General features: G+C 41.0%; 1 protein-coding gene across 1 annotated transcript in view; it reads left to right on the top strand.

Moving 5' to 3' along the window:
• LOC148406377 (uncharacterized) overlaps positions 1-17,219 on the top strand; it is a 43,191-nt gene extending 25,972 nt beyond the window's left edge. Inside the window, exons 2-16 of the mRNA XM_088404993.1 lie at positions 7,060-7,122; positions 7,199-7,227; positions 7,930-7,983; positions 8,101-8,223; positions 8,630-8,893; positions 8,961-9,081; positions 9,163-9,254; positions 11,304-11,537; positions 11,608-11,749; positions 12,151-12,299; positions 12,371-12,568; positions 12,633-12,681; positions 14,529-14,658; positions 14,729-14,802; positions 15,926-17,219. Coding sequence (XP_088261119.1) covers positions 7,060-7,122; positions 7,199-7,227; positions 7,930-7,983; positions 8,101-8,223; positions 8,630-8,893; positions 8,961-9,081; positions 9,163-9,254; positions 11,304-11,537; positions 11,608-11,749; positions 12,151-12,299; positions 12,371-12,568; positions 12,633-12,681; positions 14,529-14,658; positions 14,729-14,802; positions 15,926-16,293 — 2,090 coding nt within the window. The 3' untranslated portion in view covers positions 16,294-17,219. The remainder of the gene's footprint in view (positions 1-7,059; positions 7,123-7,198; positions 7,228-7,929; positions 7,984-8,100; positions 8,224-8,629; positions 8,894-8,960; positions 9,082-9,162; positions 9,255-11,303; positions 11,538-11,607; positions 11,750-12,150; positions 12,300-12,370; positions 12,569-12,632; positions 12,682-14,528; positions 14,659-14,728; positions 14,803-15,925) is intronic.
• The last annotated feature ends 3,306 nt before the right edge of the window (positions 17,220-20,525 follow it).

Genomic DNA, 20,525 nt, shown 5'->3' with positions numbered 1-20,525 from the left:
ATGCCTCTGCTAGGACAATGCTAACACATAATGGGAAATGTCATAGACGGGCTAACGAATAGTGACAATGCGGCCGCCACATTTCCAACTCTTTAAACAGTAGCTATCTTGACACAAACGATGAAGCAACTCAGCTTGACAGACAGCAATACTCACCGGCATATAGTCTTTATCTTCTGTGATGAGCGACTATTTTTTTTTTGTAATATTTTGTGGACATTTTTATAAAGCACACTACTATTGAGTTTTTTGTCTCGATCCTTTTGTTTTTTTTATTTTTTAGAGGAAGGGCTAGAACAGAAAATATATATAAAGGGTGTTTTTTTATTTTTATTTTTTTTGCATGGTGTGCTTTAGCATTGAATATAGGCCATCCTGTGAACTGCACAAATGTGTGTGTGTGTGCGGGCTTCCTGTCATCCCTCCATCCCGAGGCCACACTTCGGACCCCTGCACCCTTAAATCCTCCCGTCTCATATCCCCCAATTTTGGAAAGTGCCCCTTGGCGTGCCTGATCCCTCCCTTGTCACGCTCGCTCCCACCGGATTAGGGTCAGCCGCACAGGTGCGTGTCTGTGTGTGTGTGTGTGTGTGTGTGTGTGTGTGTGTGTGTAGGTATTTAATTTATGATACTGCTTTTGCTCATGTGTGCTTGGTGAGACTTCAAGTAATCGATTACCTCTGGCACCAAAGCAACTAACTACATTAGTACTTAGTCAACTAAAGTAATTGTTTACTTAAGTACCTTAAGTAATACATTCCCTTCAGACTTTAGTACCCAAAAATTATCATGTTTTTCGGACTATAAACCACAACTTTTTTCTCATGATTTGAGCCCTGTGGCTAGTCGTTGTGGAACAATCAATGGTTGCATTCAACAAGAGTTTTAAAAATATACTGTAGTATTAGTACAGTGTTAAAAACATAAAAATTATGTATAAAATGAATAGGATCTTGGATAAAGGTTTGTGACGTGTGTATGTATGTATGTATATATATATATATATATATATATATATATATATATATATATATATATATATATATATAAATTATTTGAGTACTTAGTGTTGTAACTGATGTACTTACTTAAGTAATCAATTACTTTAATCCCTAATTATCTAAAGTATTCCATTTATTTTGTACTTCATTTAATATCAACCATTTTTAGAAGCTCATTTAACAGTTGAAAAAAAATTGAAATGAATAAATATGAATAAGTACCTAGGATTGAAAGTAAATAAATAAGAAAAATAAAAAAGTTAAAATATGTCCGCTGGGATGAAATGATTAATATTACTAGCTGTGGAAACTTTAGCACCCACCCAAAAAGGTCAAATGTGTCCAAAATAATTCCCAATTCATACACGTCTTAGCCCCGCCCACTAATCAGTATGACTGTTTTTTTCTAGTTGGCCTTTAATTAACAACTATTTCTATAAAAAGCAAATTACAGTCCCCTCCACCCCGCATCTGTGTGTTGTTTAGAGAATAGTGCTCATGTGCCAGTCGCCAGTCAGGACTTTTCTTTTGAGTTTTTATGTTTAAGCCTACAAAGTCCTGTTGTCCTCGACAGAGGATATCACGGTGTTTCGTTGGGATGCAGTTCATTTTGCTGAGACAAAATGGCCTCAACGGCGGACAGAAATGAATAGGCTGGGTCTCAGGAGGATATGCAAAATAAATAAATAAATTGCAAAGCGGTCTGACTAACCACTAGACCACCGCGCCGCTGTTTTATCATTTCTTCAAGCGTTGACAGCGTTTGCGGACAAGCGATATCAAAGCGCTTGGACGGCGGGGCCTGCAAAAGGGCCCGGCACGCGCGCGGGTGCGACTCCCCCTTTGGCGGGGCCCCGATCGATACCGACTCAGAGCAATAAAGCTTCCCCCTGTCATCTCGGCGGAATACAAAGCAGAGCCGGGAAGGAGGGTGTTTGGTTGGGGGGTGTTCTGTTCCGCTAGCCACACCAATTTCCTACCCCCCCTTCACACACGCACCCCCCCTTTTCCAAGTAGCCCCCACCTCCACCTTGGCTTTACCTCCTGACCGTCCTTCCTTCCTCCTGCCGCTATTTTATAATTAATGCTGTTTGAATAAATACGCTCAATAATTCATAGGCGTGATTTAAGCAGGGGGTGACGCTTCGGAGCAAGGATCGCATCCTGGCGATGTCAGCCAGCCGTTTAAACGCAACCGGGCCAGGAGGCGGGGGGGATATTAAGCGAGCGGGAGATGGACACCAGACGGAAGGGTCAGACGAGAGCCGCCGTTAATTGGCGGACAATTTAAGGCCTCGCCAATCAATGGGCCCGCAAGTCGACAGGAACGTTAATGTTGCAAGGCCGACTGCCTTTTTCACCATTCAGTTGTGTATATTTTATTCTTGTTCATTTATTTTGTCTAGATATTTTGATAATTTCCCTAATGACTGTTCACACAACAACCAGATTTTTTTTTAAGAAATAAAAAATAAAAAATACTTGTTTTATGTACACACACACATATATATATATATATATATATATATATATATATATATATATATATATATATATATATATATATATGTATATATATATATATATATATATATATATATATGTATATATATATATATATATATATTTTTTTTCATTTCCGATACAATACCGATATTGCAGCAATACCGAGCGTCTGATACCGATATCAATCCCATACAATATCAGCAAAAATTATTTTTTGTTTTTATACTCAAACATTTTTTGGGGCTGATATCAGTCTGTTATTATAACACTGTATCACTAACAAAGCCAATTAAAATAGACGTTAAAAAATTGACTGCTTGTATTTGAGTGTTAATATAGGAAATTTGAATCTAGATTGCTATATGTTGTTGTTTTTGCTTTGTTGATACCTGGCCAATATCATAAATAATGCTAATGAAGTCAATAAAAACAAAACAAGACTCTTAGAAATGAAAAAAATATTACAAATGGGCTGCTTTTTGAGTGTAAATAAAGGAGATTTTGAATGTATACCCAATATAATCCAATAGTGTTTTTTTAACCTGATATCAGACAATATCAATATCCGAACTCCCAATGAAATTTATTTTATATTTAACTCATTCACCACCAGCTTTCTGCTGTCCTTTGTGGTCAGTGGCAGTGAACAAGTTTGTGTTTTTTACACTGCTCAACTGGTTACATTTTTGTGACCCAGAAATTCATAAACGAACATTAGCATAAACGATGTTAGCTTGCTAGCCGCAATTTGCTACACGGTTCCATGCGAAAATATGGGGAAAAATATGAAAATTTGGGATTTCTTTTATTGTGTCGGATGAAAAAAACACCCAAATGGTCACGATAAACGTCGTCCGACCTGTCCGGCGGCCATCTTGTGTCCGAGCCGCCATTATCTTGGGCGGCGCAGGGGAAGTTTGAAGACGCTTTTGCCTTTTGTTGCCGCCGCCCTCCTTCGGGAAGGCCGCTAATAATGGCCACGGAAAGGCGCTGCCATTATTGTCTTGTCGGGAGTCCGAGGGATCGATCGGCGCAGAAATATGTGGTGCGAGAAACAGCCGCCGCATCGGATATAATAAACACTCCTGGGACACCGCGTGTGTGTCCGTGCACTAAACCTTGAAAACTGTCCTGCCTGTAGACACTTTTACAGGAAGTCTTAAAACCTCCTGTGTGTGTGTGTGTATGTGTGTGTGAAGAGTGTGTTTTTATTTTGTGTGTATGTTCATGTTGGAATGTGTATGTGTGTGTTTCCAATTGAAAAGCTGCATGTTTGGTGCGTGTTTATTTTGTCCGTGTGAATTTTTGGGATTGTGTGTGTATTTGTTTGCATTTGTATAGTTGTGTGTATTTGGCTTAGTATATGTGTGTATTTGTAAACATGCCCGTGGTTTGTGGATGTGTGTTTGTATGTGTGTCCCATTTATAAATGTGTGTGCTTTTTATTAAGTGATTTAGTGTGTGTGTATTTTGTTTTTGTATTTGGATGTTTTTTGTGTTTGTATTTGTACAGTATATGTAAGTGTCCATGTATGTTTGCAATTTTGTGTTTGTGTAGTTAAGTGTGTTTTGTATTTGTGTGGTTTTGTACATGTGTGTATTCATTTGTAATGTGCACATGGTTTAGTGTGTGTATTTTTGTTTTTGAAAGGATGTGTTTGTATTTGTGTGATTTAATGTGTGCGTTTTTCTGTTAGTGTTTTGTACATGTTTTAGTGTGGTTGTGTATGGATGTGTGCGCAAATGTGCGTGTGTGTTCTTGTGTGCTTTAGTCTGTGCATCTGTGTGTGTGGTGGTGATTTTGTAAGTGTGTTTCCATTTGTAAATATGCATGCATGTTTTTTGTGTGGTTTTGCTTGCTTATGTGTTTGTTTATAAGGCTGTGTATGGGTGTTCAAGTGTCTGTGTGGCTGTGTGGTTTATTCTGTGCAGGTCGGTAAGTGTGTGTTTGTGTGATTTTTAATGTGTTTGTTTCTAAATGTGCATGCATTTGTGTGTGTATTTTGTTTGTTTTTGTGAGTTGTGTTTTGTTGTGTATGTGTATGTGTTCATATTTGTAAGCATGTGTGTGTATGTGTGGGTTTGCTTGCACATGTGCTTGTTTAGAAGGGTGTGCTTGTTTGTGGCTCAGTGTGTGTGTGTGTGTATTTGTATTTTTGGTTTGTGCAAGTGTGTGCTTTTGCATGAGTGTGCGTTTGTGAGATGTGTGCACGAATGTGTATGTGCCTATGGATGTGTTTGTGTATCTACTGTTTATGATTTTTTGTGAGAATGTGTGTGAGTTGCACCTCTACGTGTTAGCATGCTGCGCTAGCAAACATGCTTATCCTTAATGATCAACACACACACACGTGTGCACACATACACATTCACAATGATCTTTCCTGTTGTTGCCTAGCAACCACTGCTTTTGTGTGTGTGTGTAGTTGTGTCCAGCCCAGGCCTGACCGGGATAAAGTAGCCAGAACCAGTTAGAAGTGCGCCTCAACGGTTCAGTTAACCCTCTTATTACGTTTGTTTGCAAGGAACAGCAATAATGTTCTCGGGTCACTTTGACCCGGGTCGTATTTAGTCACCCAAACATGTCCGAAAAGTGTATACAGTTATCCAATTATAAGGTCTCTGGGTCAATATGACCTGGAAATGTGTTTAATTATCCAAAAGTGTCAAAAATTTCTCTGGGTCAAAATGACCCGAAGGTGTGTTATCCAAATCCCAAAGTTATTTTTGTGTGGAAACCCACTCTTACAGTAACAAAGGCAATGTTTCACTTTTACCTGTGTGTTGGGTTTGTTTCTCTGAAATATTAACAACATCCTGTGTCAATTTGACCCGAGGTCATGCGTAACTTTAGAAAATTTTGGGGTGTAATTTGTTAACCAACACATTTTCTGATTCCTTACTTTTCACCTCAGAAACAGAAGTATTTTTTCTTGGGTCATTCTGACCCAGGTTTTGCTTATCCACCAAAAGAAGTAGCAACATTTTTAAAAGAATCTAAATTCATACAAATGCCTTTTTTTTTAAATTATACATTAGCAAAGCACAGGTACAGAAAAATGGCATCATTTACTTTAGCTTTCAAACGGGTCAGTTTGACCCAAAAAATAAACCGAAGGTTTAAGAAGTTTCAAAATAACTTAGTTAGGGTTGTAGTTAGGTTTAGGCATTAATTTCTGATGGTTAAGGATAGAGTAAGGGGCTATGAAGTGCATTATTTCAGTATACTGTATGTCCCCACAAGTACTGTATAGCCGTACAAACGTATGTGTGTGTATGTGTTTTGACTCAATGTGACAGGGGACAGGTGGAGAAGGCAGGCAGCAAACAGCTTGAGTGTGTGTGTGGAAGTGGGACACGGCCGCTACCATGTGCCTGAACTCTGACCTCCACACGCCAAACCACACACACACACACATACACATTACACACACAAACGAACCCACGCGCCGTCTGTTACGGGCCCCTGACAGGCGTAACTGAGGCAGGCAACAAAAGAAGAGGGGTGACATCCAGGGGCCACTTTAGGACCCCTCCAGCCGTCCCATTACACACTCATACACACTCTTTTTTTTTATGTTGTAGTGGGGACATTACATTGACATAATGCAGTTCCTTACCATAACCCCAACCAAAATCCTATTCAAACCGTTTCCATAAAAGCAGGTCTTGACTCCCAAAAAGAGGTCTGAACTTGTGGGGTCCATAAAAAAAAATCCCCTAAGACAGTAAAATCCTGGATTTGGTCCTCACCTCTCAGCAGTATCGTAACCTGATGCTAGATTTGACATTTATTTTGTGACTCAAGTAGCAAAATACAATTGTTTTCATCCGTCACTCGCTGTCGACTGAAAATGACATGGCAATTGCTCAGGTAATGACCAACCACGGCTCACCTCATGTGACAAGCTGAACCCCTGGGTAAGTATGATGTCATTTTCAGTCGACAGCAAGTGACAAAATGGCCGCTGAGATGGATCAAAACAAGTGGTGGATTTTGATGCCTAATTCATTTCATTCAGCAAACAAAATATTTATCATCATAGTGGGTTTAGTCTAGTGGAGTTGCATGGAGCATGTTATTGTAACGAAAATATGTAGTATGACTTCGTCTTTAAGTCCTGTTTGTAATATTTTGCTCTTATGCAATTGTTGCTCCAGCTTTGGTATTGAATATGAATGAATAGTGTACCTAATGATGTGTCCGGCCGGTGTAGTGGTCTCCATTTGTGCCGGAGGGTGCTGCCATCTTTTGGCACATTTTTGCAACTGCAGCAGTCGCTTTCGCACACGACGATTATTTTTGTAATTTTTCAAACAATATTGTTGTATATTAAATATTTTAAATGAGAAAATATCACAGATTACGTTAAGATACAGAAATGCAAGAAAAAAAGCCAACTTAGCACTCGAGTCCCTAAAAAAAAAGTCATGCAGAAATGAAGTCACGCACAATTTCAGATTCTTGTTTTGTTTGTTCTTCTTTTTATGCCCATCTCTTCTTCCGTATTATACATGTATTTTATTTTTTTTAATGTGTGTTTCCGTTCAGATATCAGGATGTCCAAAGCAGAGGAGGAGAAGGCCGGGCCGGACTATCCCGGCGATGGTTCAGGTACCAACCACTGCTGTTAACTCTGCTTTTCCTGTTTCATATCTTTTGTCATTTCACATCTTTTCTTGTGTTCCAGACTTAGACAGAAACAGTCCAGACGAGCAGGTTAGTCTTAAAATGTTTTTTATTAGACAGATCTGTTTTGTTGATTGCTGTAAATAATCATAATAATTCATTGTTTTTAAATGGAATAAAACTGCAAGCTTGCTTTCTAATGATGCAAAATACAATGCCTACATCACGTTTTGTTTTCCCTCAATGGTGCTTTGAAAGTTATTTTTTAAAAATCGTCATCACCATTTATATACTTATTACTTCTTCAGGCTGTTATTATTGAGTATTTTTAAATATGATTGTTGAATAAATTGAATAATCTGATGATGTTTTATTTTTATTTTTATTTTGTTTCAAAGGGATTTTTTTTCCTGGTTAACCTACCAATCGTCTATTTAGTGATGTTTATTGAGTGGTGATTTGTGGTGATATTGAGTGATGATTCTTATATGCCATTAGAAAACATATATAGATGAAAAATTAATAAATTTTAACCTTTAAAAATGGAATTTTACAAATACAACTGTCACATTTGAATATTTTTAGAAATTATTATTACTATCAAATATTTCATTAATTGAATAAGCTTATCAAATTTTATTTCTCATCGGTGTATTGAAAATTTTAATAAGTTTACACACCAGTTATTGTTGTTTATTTGTTGTTTAGTGATTACAAAAAAATCAGATACAAGGAAATGCCAGTTGTGTTAATATTTTTAAATATTAATCTATTTCTTTTTGCATCCCCAAGTTGCAGCCGATGGAAAGCAGCCCGTTCAACCTCTCGCCTACACCAGCCAGCAAGGTGTGTGATAAATATATATATATATATATATATATATATATATATATATATATATATATATATATATATAGGACGGGTGTGTGTTTGTGTGAGACAATTGTGTTTTTTGTTTGTCAGGTGAAGGCGGAAGAGAGTTGTGAGATGAGCCGCAGCGGCGTCCCGCCATCTCAGCAGCATCAGCAGGCGCAAGCGCAGCACCACCACACGCAGCTGATGCTGGCCGGCAGTCAACTGGCCGGGGTGAGGTGGCCGTGCGTATACACCTGCAACACCATTCACCAAATTAGTAATTAATGTTTTGTGGGGAAAAAAAGCCCACGCATTTAAAAAGTGGGAAAATCAATAAACAAAAGTTGTTGTTTTTTTCGCTAATTAAAAGGGAACATTTGTGGGAAAAAAGTGAAGAGGAAAGGCTGTTAAAATTGGACGTCATTTTTGTTGAAGTCAAAATCAGAAATCAAATTTGGAGAGGAAAAATGTAATCAAAAAGTGAAAGTCAGAACTAGAAATCAAATTAATTGCTTTTTCTTACAGAGACAAATTTTTTGTCCCCGAATGAGTTAATAAACAAATGGGAAGAGTCTATCAAACCAGAAAATTTTTGATCGTAGAAAACAAATAAATTGACGGTATTTTCTCTTGGCAGCTGGCGGCCCTGCTGCCGGCCCAGCAGCAGCTTCTCTTGCAGCAGGCCCAAGCTCAGCTACTGGCCGCCGCCGTCCAGCAATCTAACGCTGCGCACGCCGCTCACGCCGCCGCCCAGCACCACCACCACCAACAACAGCAGCAACAGCAACACCAGAACCAAACATCTCAGCAGCAGCAAGCCAGCAAACAGGAAGTGACTGTCCAAGCTCCTCCCCCTCCTCCTCAGCTGGCCCTCTCTCAGCCAATCCAGCTAACGGCGCAGGTACCGGCGGCAGCGTCCCAACACGATGGAGGAGCTCGTGGTAAAGACCCGCTCCCATATCTTGCAGGACATCCAGCAGCTGCTCCAGCTCCAGCAGCTGGTTCTCATGCCGGGCCACCCGCTCCAGTCCCCGGCCCAGTTCCTCCTGTCCCAGCCGCCGCCCCACGCTCAGCAGCAGCAGCAGCAAGGTACCAGCCCGCAGAAAAGTTCGTAACAAAAGGAACCATCGCGCCTTCACTCAGTGGTTTTTGTCTTTTCCCCCATCCCAGCTTTGCTATCTACACCAAATCTTATCCAGCTACCTCAGCAAAGCTCGGCGGGACTGTTGACCACTGCGCCCCGTTTGGGCCTCCAGGCGCAGGTGAGCAGCTTCCTTTCAGAAATAAATTACTTATGCTTGTTGGGAGATTTGGTCAACGTAGGAGCCTTGAAATTTGCCCTCAAATGGCTACTTTCCATCAATCGACTCACGTCCTCTTCAGATATGGACCTGCGTCCCCAAGACTTTTTTGCGTAATTTGTTATATTTGACACATCCACCGAATTTAAATTGGTGAGAGGAGCTGATTTTTTTGTTTGTTTGATTGTTTTTCACTTTCCAAATCTGCAAAATGGCTGCTTCCAACCAAAATGGCCAACTTCCTGTTCAAATTCATGCTTGGGTCCTTGAGACGTTTTTTTGCGTTTTGTTATTGTACACATGTCCACCAAATTTCATTTTGATCGGCGAAATAAGAAAAGAGGGATGATTTGTTTTGTTTGTTTGATTGTTTTTCCACTTTCCAAATCCGCAAATTGGCTGTTTCCTTTTTTTTTCTATGTGGCTCATAACTTGTACAACTGAAAAAAGGAACTACTGAGATAATATGGTTGCAAAACTGTGCACACCCCTGATAAATGGGGATATGGCTGTGCTCAGAATGACCCACATTCAAATCGATTATAAAGTTTGTCTGCTTGCTCTTTCCAAATGCTGGATCCTTATTCCTTTTCAAGCCGGAGTTCCTCAGAATTTTAACACGTTTGGCCGTGAATCCCTATGCGGCCATCATGCATGCACAACAGCCAGATCATGGGAATAGTTGTTGGGGTCGCATCAGGAATTCAGCCGCCAGGATGGCCCATTTGATGCGGCCTAACATGAAGCGGCGCGACGCCACGCTCATTTACATTCTCCGCCTGCGTGCATAAGCGCCACTCTAAGCGGCAGATTGGAAACATGCGGCATGTCTCCGCCGACGTGTGCCGGCGCATTCATACGTCACTTTAAGCCTGACCGTGCCACCACGCTCTTTGCATCCACACATATATGGAAAACCCACTTAGCACTTATTTGATATTCTTGTTCACGCTTTTGTCAACTTGTGCAGTTTGGCCTTCACTCTCAAAAGAGTGGGTCAAAAGCAACCCAATAATTGGTTAAAAAGGGACCGCCACTTGGGTCAATTTGATTCTAATTTGACTACAATGGCCAATTGTTGGATCAAATTGACTCTAATACTGGTCAATCTGAGGTTGTTGTTGTTTTTGTTTTTGTTTTTTGAGTGCACAAGTAAAATCAGTAAGCATATTTTATAGGTTCATCATGTAAATTCATTTCAAAATGGCATTTGTTGATTCATTTCATGACCTAAACAGGCAACAATTAAGTGCAGCAACTTAAAACATTCTAAAAATTGTTTGGTCAAAAATAACCCAATTATGGGTCGAAAAAGGACCAACGCAATATTTGGATCAATTTGACCCAACCCAAATGGGTCGTTTTGTATTAGTCTACTTCAAATATTGTATTTTTGTGTCCGAAACAACCCAGAAAGTTAGGTCAAATTTATCCAGATTTTGGTTTGACCCATACTCGGGTTATTTTTGACCCAACATTTTTTGGAGAATTCACACTAAAACAGTTTAGTTAAAAAAAATAACAAGCCCAGTATGTCTGTAAAAAATATAGATATCTATATATATATAAAGTTTTCTTTCACAAAATGACCCAGAAAGTTGAGACAAATTTACCAAATATTTGGTTGTTTTTTTTCTTGTTGAAACTATGTTGAAGTTAGAGTGAGGCGCTTCACTTCGTCATGGTAAAGCAACTGTTTAGGATAAAAGTATTGCCGTCATGTTGCGACTTTATGAAGGAGGAACAAGTTTCAGGTCTTCATTTTTTTTGTCCCATAATTGGATTGTTTTTGACCCAACTGTTTTAAGATTGTCAAAGAATAGGTTGTTCTGATCAAAACAATCCAATATTTTGTGGCTCGTTTATTTAACCCAACTTTTCAGGAGAAATGATAACCCAAAAGCACACATTTGTCCATTTTTGACACGTTGGGGTATGTTCCAGTCAATTGTTTTTAGAGTATCCTTGTGAGGTCAGCGAGCATATTGTTGCATGTGTTTCTTCCATCAGAGAGAGAAGAGCAGCGATGTTAGCACCCCAGTAGCGTCCACGGGCGTCAGCAGCGCGTCGGCGGTGGTGGGTTCCTCGTCCGGTTCCGGCAGTGCCATGGTGTCCTCCCTCAACTCTGCCTTGACTCCCGGGGCCCATGGCGGCCATCTGGGAGAGGAGCCCAGCGATCTTGAAGAGTTGGAACAGTTTGCCCGCACCTTCAAGCAGCGCCGTATCAAGCTGGGATTCACCCAGGTACAACCTTAAGCCCACTGTGGCTTTGAGTCTGATATTCTGATACCGTGTTTTTGTATGTACTCGCCAGGGAGATGTGGGCGTGGCCATGGGCAAACTGTACGGCAACGACTTCAGCCAGACCACCATCTCGCGCTTTGAGGCCCTCAACCTGAGCTTCAAGAACATGTGCAAACTCAAGCCTCTGCTGGAGAAGTGGCTCGGGGACGCAGGTAAATACTTGATCACATCACCTCAATTTAGAGCTTTTGGTGGGCATGTCAAGCACGAGTAGATGTTAAGTAGGTATTTTTGGCTAATTTCAGCCACTTCAAAGGTCTCTTTTAAAACGAGATGTATCAAAAATTCAGCCCCAGAATCTAGTTTCACTTTCAAACATGAAATTTGGTATGCTTGTCTGTGATGAATAGACCCACACAAAAGTCTCAATAAGCCAATCCTTAAAACAAAGCAAAAGTCTGCCTTTTTTACTGTGAAGATGGAATTTTTCTGGCTAATTTCAGCCACCACAAAGGTCTCCAAAAACAAAATTTTGAAATTTTTCGAAAATTCAGCTCCTGAATCTAGTTTCTCCTTGATGATGTATCTGATTTTGTCTCGTGTGTATGCTCAGAGACCATGGCAGTGGACAGCATGCTGCCCAGCCCCTCCTCCATCTCCTCCCCCTTGCTGGGCTTGGAGGGCCTGGCGGGCCGACGCCGGAAGAAGCGCACCAGCATCGAGACCAACGTTCGCGTCGCACTCGAGCGCAACTTCAGCGCCGTAAGATTGCGCGTCGTCGCGTCGCGTCACATTCCACCGTCCCGGTTGGCTTAGCGTCTCGGGGCGTTTAGAACCAGAAGCCTACCTCGGAGGAGATCCTGCTGATGGCTGAGCAGCTCAACATGGAAAAGGAGGTGATCCGCGTGTGGTTCTGCAACCGGCGGCAGAAGGAGAAGCGCATCAACCCCAGCAGCAGCAGCACGCCGCCGCTGCCCGGCCAGACTTCGCCCGCTGTCACGCACAAAGCCCCCAGCTACAGCCCACACATGGTACGTACTGCCCATCTCCTTTGGCTACTTTTTTTTCTCACCACTTTCTTCTCTTTTACGGCAGATATCCAGTCCAGGTGTGTCTCAGGGCAGCAGCAGCCTCAGCACAACAGGTGAGCAAAAAATGAGTGTGTGTGGACGGGGGGTGCAAAAGAAAATTAAGTCAAGATGACCTAGAGGTGAATCACCATTAATGTTTGGTTCAAGCAACCGAGAACATTAGATAAACAACAAACAGGAAGGAAGACAACTAGGTTTTTTCTTGCGAGGAGAGCGAACAGGAACCTGACTTTTCAGATCTCCTTCTGGTCTGGTCACACATCCTTTCCACTCCTCATTCATTCAGTTTGGTTGCTCCCTAGGTACAAAAGTCATTGCTGCCCTAATGGGTTGGGGGAGAACTCTGGTAACAATGCAAACAATCAGCTCATCATCTTAATCAGGAATACAAAGACCGACCCTGTGCTGTTCTGCCCTTGGAGATGTGTCGTCTCCTCACACATTCTTCACGGACAGAAAATATCCATGTCTACCAATATACTGTACATGTTGCAAAAACAAATATGGGATAACCTTTATAACAGTTATTCTAACATTTAACATAGTTAGCCGACGCTACTAACTAACGTGTCTCAACATGACATCATACACAAGCATACACTAAGGCTAAGGTGCACTATAAGCACTTGATTCGAACATTAAGGAATAAAACTCACCTTTTGGTATGCAACTGGAGGCTTATGGCGAAAAAGGAACTCAAGCTCAAGCTTATTAGACAATATTGAGCGAATGTTAGGGTTAGTCAAAGAAGTGCATAATCAGAGGCACAATGACGAAGTTTATCAGGCGTAAGATTAAAATTTCCGATGCCGACATGCAACAATTTCGGCCCAGATAATCGACCCGGCTGATAATCGGTCAATCCCTAATATACACCAGTAAAATCTAGCTTCAGTTTTAGTCTCCAAGAAAAATTGGCGACTTGAGTGGGGTCAATTTATATGACTCCGGCCCCCTCCTCTGGCGAGCGGTGATTCACGTCTGTGCGTTGTTATTAAAGCCGAGTCCACACAAGCCCGTCTGCGAGATGAAAAATGTGACAGTGTCTTTGTGTGATTTGATGAAATGCTTGAAGAGGCCCGATGACTTCTCTGAGCGTGAGTCAACATTGATTGTCTTGTGAGTGACACATAAGACTCTTTGGTGATTTTCCACTGTCGCCTCTTCTCCGTAATCAGCCGGCAGATGACAGTCTGCAAAAACATTACGCTTTATTAGACGCTACGCCAAAACAACAACATGTCCATTTCCTGCAGCCCAACATGTCACACACGACATCCAAGTTATTTCAAAGGACGAAACAGGCCCATGTCTATTTCTTGGCGTCCAGGAAACAAACGAGACAATACAAACATAAAATTGACATTAGCTATACGGCTAACATTGTACATATTCACATAAAAACTCGCATGTAATGTTCCACTTTGGGCTGTCGCGGCTGACATTTGCGTTATTAGCACGCCGTTAGCACTTACCTTGGCAATGATATCACAAAGAAAGCACTTTGCATAACCCCAAACTAAACTTAAATAATCTTACGTTCTCAAAATAATCCAAAAGATAAATATTATTCCACCTGTGGACTTGTGATTCCTTGATAACTGGTAATGCTAAACATAAGCATACAAATTAAACGTCCTAAAAAGTGTCTCTCTGCACTCATCACCAATACACCAGCACCATCTCAAGGCAAACAAGTGAACTGCATTCATATTTTCAACTGCTACAATTATTATGTTTAATAAGTAAGTAATTAAGTATGGCTGAATTTTCTGGAATGCAAAACTCTAACTCTTGGACGCCAAAACCGCAACCTTATCTGCATTCATTTCCTGACCATTTTCCCGGATTGCAACAGTCTGCGTCTCCTAATTTGCCTTCTTTTTTGTCCTCCTTCTAGCTGCCACTTTGTCGCCGTCACCCGTCAGTTCCATGGCAGCAGGGTCTACTTCCTCTTCTTTGACCCCGCCCCCTCATAGCACAGCCAGCCCCGCCCCTTCTGGTCTGGGGGCTCACGGGCTCAACACTGGGTAAGCCCGTCACGAAGTTTGTGTCCCGTACAAATTGGGTACGTGAAAAAATTATAATTTTTTGTCTTAGGACCACCATGATGGGAGTAAGCACAGGGATGAACCAGGCGCTCATGGGCAGCAATCCGCTGGCTACCATGCAAGGTGGGTGTCCTTATATACAGAATATAATGGTGACTAGGGCCCGAACCCCTGCACCAATCAAAAATCAGCGATTAATTGATGCCTGTAGCCCAAAAAATTTGACGTTCCAATGTCAAAACAAAGTACATTGTAATGATGCAACAATGAATATATTCTTTATCCCCTTACTACACCTTTCCGTCACTCAATTGTGACTGGCTCCGTGTGTTTTATTGCTGGTGGTATATTGCCCCCTGCTGGACAAGAATTGAGTCGGAGGATGGCACAAAGTTGTTGACTAGAGTGGGAGTAGGAATTGAGTTGTCTGCCAAACTGGATCTGTGTGTGTGTGTGTGTAGTGTGTGATATTGTGACTTGATCCATTGTGCTGGGCACGGCACCGGCTAAAGAAGTGCATCCTGAAAGGACGTTGAGCCGCTCTTTGAAGCCACCTCCTGCAGGGAAAGCCAAATGGAGGAAAGGGATGATGCGGAGGATTTGCGCCTCACTCAACCTAGGCTAGCATTGTTAGCATGTAGCCAATGGAAAGTGGGCTTCAGGCGTTGAGAAAGTTGACTTCATTTTCTTTTTTTTTTCTTCCTTTCACCTGTCAGATGTTTCCTAATGTTCTTTGAACATGATGACTGATCGTTTTACTTCTCTTCCTCCCTTTATGTCCATGTTTTTGTCCATTCTTTCTTCCCTTCTTTCTTTTCCTTCCTTCTTTAATTTTTCCTCATCCTTCTTTCAATCCTTCTTTACTTTTGTCCTACCTTCCTTCTTTCTTTTCCTTCCTTCCTTCTGTCCTTTGTTCCTTTCTTCCATTTTTAATCTTTACTTTCTTCCGTCTTTTTTCCTTCTTTCATCCTACCTTCTTTCTTTCATTTGTTCTTTCCTTCCTTTTGTCCTTCCTTCCTGCATTCCTTCTTTCATCCTCTCTTTCGTCTTTCCTTCTTTATTTTCTTCCTTCCTTCCTACCTTCTTTCTTTCGTTTGTTCTTTCCTTTCTTCTGTCCTTCCTTCCTGCATTCCTTCTTTCATCCTCTCTTCCGTCTTTCCTTCTTTATTTTCTTCCTTCCTTCCTTCCTTCCTTCCTTTACTTTCTGTCTACCTTCTCGTCTTCTTCCTCCTTTCCCCGCCTTCAGCACTGGCCGCGAGCGGCGGTCAGCTGTCAATCATGGAGGCAGGCGCTGGTCACATGATCCTGGGCGCCGGCCCCGGCGGGGTGCCCCCCTCGCTGCGCCCTTCTCTCTTCCTGAACCGCCCGACCCTCCTGCCTATGGCCACCGGCTCCATCTCCATGGCGACGGCGACCCCGCCCATTGTGGGGCCGACGAGCGTCCCGCCAGGGGGCGCCCCCCGGCTGGCCTTCGCCCAGTCGTCGCCCACTGGTGCCGCCCACCTACTGGGCCCGCCCTCAGGCCCCGAAGACTCGCCCTGCTCCAGCCCCGCCTCCTTCTGTTCCTTCAGCGAGGCCTCGCCGCCACCACTGGGCGGGGCTATGGCCGAGTGACGGCCTATCAGAAAAAAGGGGCTGCGGCGACAGGAAGCTTTAAAAACGCCGCCTTTCAAGCAAAGCCATCTCTCAACCTCGCCCGACGTCCTCCCAAGCCAAAAAATGTACACAAAGGACGGGGAGGGATGGCGAGAGGCAAAGAAGGGGAAGCGGCGACTCGAAACCAAAAAAAAAACAAAAAGCTGAAGAGTGTCCAGAAGTAGACCAAGTGCATGATGGGAGGCGACCACCACCAACACCAAAAACCAAAATCTACAAATACCAAAAACTCAAAACCAAATAGAAAAAGACAAAAAAAAAAAAAAAACGGAGAGAAAAGCTTTAGATGTTTGCATTCCGTCCGGGATTGCGATTCCGAAACACCCCGACTCCATTTTCACGCGTTCCCATTTCACTCAGGATGATTTCGATTCTTTTCTCGTCCTCATCGCTCGTCATGACACGTAGCGTGACGTTTACGTGCCCAACGTTCTACCTCGCCGACGCGCCGCTTGTTCTCACCACCAGGAGGCGCAGACGGGTGGGGCTCTCCCCCAAGTTTTGCCAACGGAATGATAGTGACTCTTAATTACTTTTGATTATTCTGGTCCAAGAAGGAACAGATTTAAATTTTCAGAAGGATTAGTCATTATGAGCCTATCAAAGAGCAAAACCCAGATAAACCCCGCCCACTTGTTGTTTTTAGTTGGCCTTTGTGGCCTTAATATTCAGGAAGTCCAGGCTTTCAATTCCTTGGTTTTCCTATTGAAGAATCCAAATTCGCAAGTCAAGTTCGTAGAATGGAAGTGAAGCGGCAATAAAACAGACCAAACACTTACTTTAAAAATTAAAACCACCAAATCTAACATTTTTTTAAAGGGATACTAAACTTTTTGCCATTATCAGTTGTAAAAAGTTCAAATTTTGTCCATACTTCATTTGATAACTAAAATATTTTTACGTACAATTACTAACTTTGATGACATAATTTTTCCACATGCCTTTTTCCACTCATTCGAGGAGTTGTTTAAAGCGTTTGAGACAAATGTAACTACAACAATGGATTATTTTGACACGTATTTTTGTTGTTCCGGTTCGTAATAACACATTTGGATCCCCGAACAGAACTTTTTTCTTATTTATATTTATATTTAAAAAAATATTAAAAATATTAATATTAATATATTTTACTGAATAACTTGCTGACGTCAGATTGAACTTGGTCGGCATTTGCCTTGCCTTTGGAAGTCGGACAATTGCGTTTTCCTATGTTCATTGAATGCAGCACCTCTTGTTTTTTTTTAGTTTGGTTTTGGGCTTATTTTCAGTGGAAAATGTGTTTTTAAAGGTTTTAATTGTCCGTGAAAAATTGGAATCTTCTTTTACGATTCGATTAGATTCCGATCCGCCTTTACAATTTGATTAATAATGAACTTTTGATTCGAGACGGTCTTTCATTCAAAATGATTGGATTCGATGAATGATTTCTGTTTCAATCTATAATTTCATATTACTACTGCGTGCAAGACAAAATAACAAAACGAGTCTTTTTTTGTACGTTTATGAAGTTTTGGATTGTCTTTTTCCACGTGGATCCTAACTACAACTTTTTAGCTACCTATAAATTTCATTGCCTTTATAAATGATTTTAAACAAGATTTATTTCAGCACATTTTAAACCGATTCTGAATCATCTGGAAATGTCAATCGATTTATTGCCACACACTTTGGACAAATATTTTCCCCATCAAATTCTTAATTTTTGACCGCTTTTAAGAACTAAAGCCCACCCGCCTGTCCCTGATTGGATGCATTCATCAAATGTCCACTTGTTGTTGTTATCCGCTTGCCTTATATTTTCTGTGCCAAAAAAAAAAACAAAAACAAAAAAAAAACATTTTCATCCGTCTATCAGGAAGTTTTATCGCCTTCATCACCAGCAGTGGGAAGTTTGCTCAAACCAAAGTTTTTCATGCCAGGACACTTCCTACGGGCAAACGCCAACCCCATCCTTCTTATTTATTTATTTATTTATTTATTTATTTATTTATTTTGACAATGGCCTCCACACTTCATCATCTCCATCATCATCTTCATCATCCCCCAGCAGAGCGTCACTCTCGGATACCAAAGCCTGGCCTGTGGCAGCCGCCGTCTCGCCCGAGACCGCAAACACACACACGTCCAAACTGAAAAAGAGGAGGTGAAGCACTGCCCACCCCCCCCCCCCTCCACTTTGTCTCCAAAGATCAAAAGAACCCCCCCCCTCCCCAAAAAAAAAAGATGAAGGAGGAGGAGAAGTTGCAGGTGGTTAAAGCCCAAGTGTGTGTGTGTGTGGGGGGGGGCGCTGGGAGCAGGAAAACCAAAAACATAAAAAAGCAAAAAGTTAACCCAAAAAGAAGCAAACGTGAGTGACTGACACCCCGAAACCAAATAGGAACAAAGAGGATAACCAGGAAGGGGGGGGGGGCGGGGTCTCCCGTGGTGAGTGTGTGCCCTATAAATGTGATGTTCTTGTCTGGATGCACTCAAACAACGCCCCTCCCCCCTCCTTTTTTCTCATTTTGATGTTTCCTGGACTCATAGTGACTCTCAGAGGGGGAAAAAAAAAAACGTTTTTCTTTTTCTTTTCTTTGGCTTCTCATGGTGTTTTTCGTCAATGATGATGTTCAGGATTTGTCTCATGACTTGATATGCGGCGGGAAGGGAGGGGGTGGGGGTGAGTGGGGGGTGGTGATGTCCTACCTATTTTCATATCTTGTGATTTTTTTTTTTTTTTTTTTTTTTTGACGTGGGGAAAAGTGTGATGTAGCTTTCCAAAAATAACAAATAACAAAACAAAGCCAAAAGCGAAACAAACCCGACTCAAACCAAATAGAAGAAACCAAACCCAGGCACAAACTGTGAGGCTGAATGTGTGTGTTTGTGTGTGTGTGTGTGCGACTCTTATGCTAAGAATACAGTGTTCCCTCATTTATGGCGGGGGTTACCTTCCCAAAAATGCCCACAGTAACTAAATTCCGCCAAGTAGAGATTCAAGTATACAGTGATATTTCCTTTTGTTATCAAGAAAAATACTGTGGTAAACCTGCACTAGATATTGTCATAAATGAAAATCCATGTAGTGGAGGTGGTAATTTTTTAGTAGATTTTTTTTTTTCCACAAAAAAAAATCCAAGAAAATTACTGAGGTATAGTCATAAAGGAAAATCCACTATAAAGTGAAGGCACAGTAAATAATAACCCCGATTTAGCCAGGGAACACGATTTACAGGTATGGTGCAACTAATTATCGACAACAAATCGATTATTTCATCAAAAATTGATTTTGAAAATCTGTTACTCGTTTACAGAACTTTTTTTTACGATAGAGTTCCTAATTCACTAGGCCTTAATCGATAGTTATTTTCTTTTGATCGTTTCCTTTTTTTGATCTAAAATTGTCAAAATGCTTGGAATGTTAGTTGTGAGCAGTTGGTTATGAAATTATGAAAATTGTAATAATTAATCGTTTTGGTACCTTTTTTTAAATTCAAATTTGGGCATATTCTCTGAATAACTATATATATTTTTTTGGTTTGGTCCGACAAAGAAGGTGGAAAAATATCTAGAATAATAACGGTAAAGTTAGAGTCATAAATAAAAATCCACAAAAAAGTTATGTATTTATTTTTTTGCTTTTGTTCCTTTTTACTTCAATTCTTAATACTTTTTTTGAATGGGAAAATTCCAAGAAAGATAAATCTGCAATTGAAAAAGTCCTGGTCCTCAATAAAAATGATCAAACACAGCCGCAATAACCGAACAGTGATTTAGTGGGGGAACACTGCAATGATATGTTTTTGTAAGAAACAAGCTCTCATCGTCTTAGTTTTCTCATCACAATGTTGAGGATTTTCTTGTCAAATATTGAGATGAGATGAGTTTGGGCCCAACCGATATTTTGGTCAATATTAATTTGTCAAATAATCGAGTTCCTGTAACCGATTAAACAACAATTAATTTAAAATATGAAATAAAATCACTTCTTTTTTTGCCACTTTTTTCAAGATCCAGGCCGATTAAATAAAATGGACGATAAGTTGGTCGGGCCCCAGTAATAATATTTTTTTTTTTAAATATTTAAAAAAAAATCAGGGCAGAATGTTCCTACAGGAGGAAAATAACCAAAAAGTTTCACACGGAAAAGTATTTGTATTTACTGTACAAAATGTCCATTTGGACTTTATCGTATTTATTGATAGATTATT

The sequence above is a fragment of the Hippichthys cyanospilos genome, chromosome 21 (genome assembly GCF_059441005.1).
Source record: "Hippichthys cyanospilos isolate Australia breed blue-spotted pipefish chromosome 21, RoL_Hcya_1.0, whole genome shotgun sequence".
Taxonomy (NCBI): Eukaryota; Metazoa; Chordata; class Actinopteri; order Syngnathiformes; family Syngnathidae; genus Hippichthys; species Hippichthys cyanospilos.
Note: the sequence above shows the minus strand (reverse complement) of the source record. Positions and strands in the feature narration are given on the sequence as shown.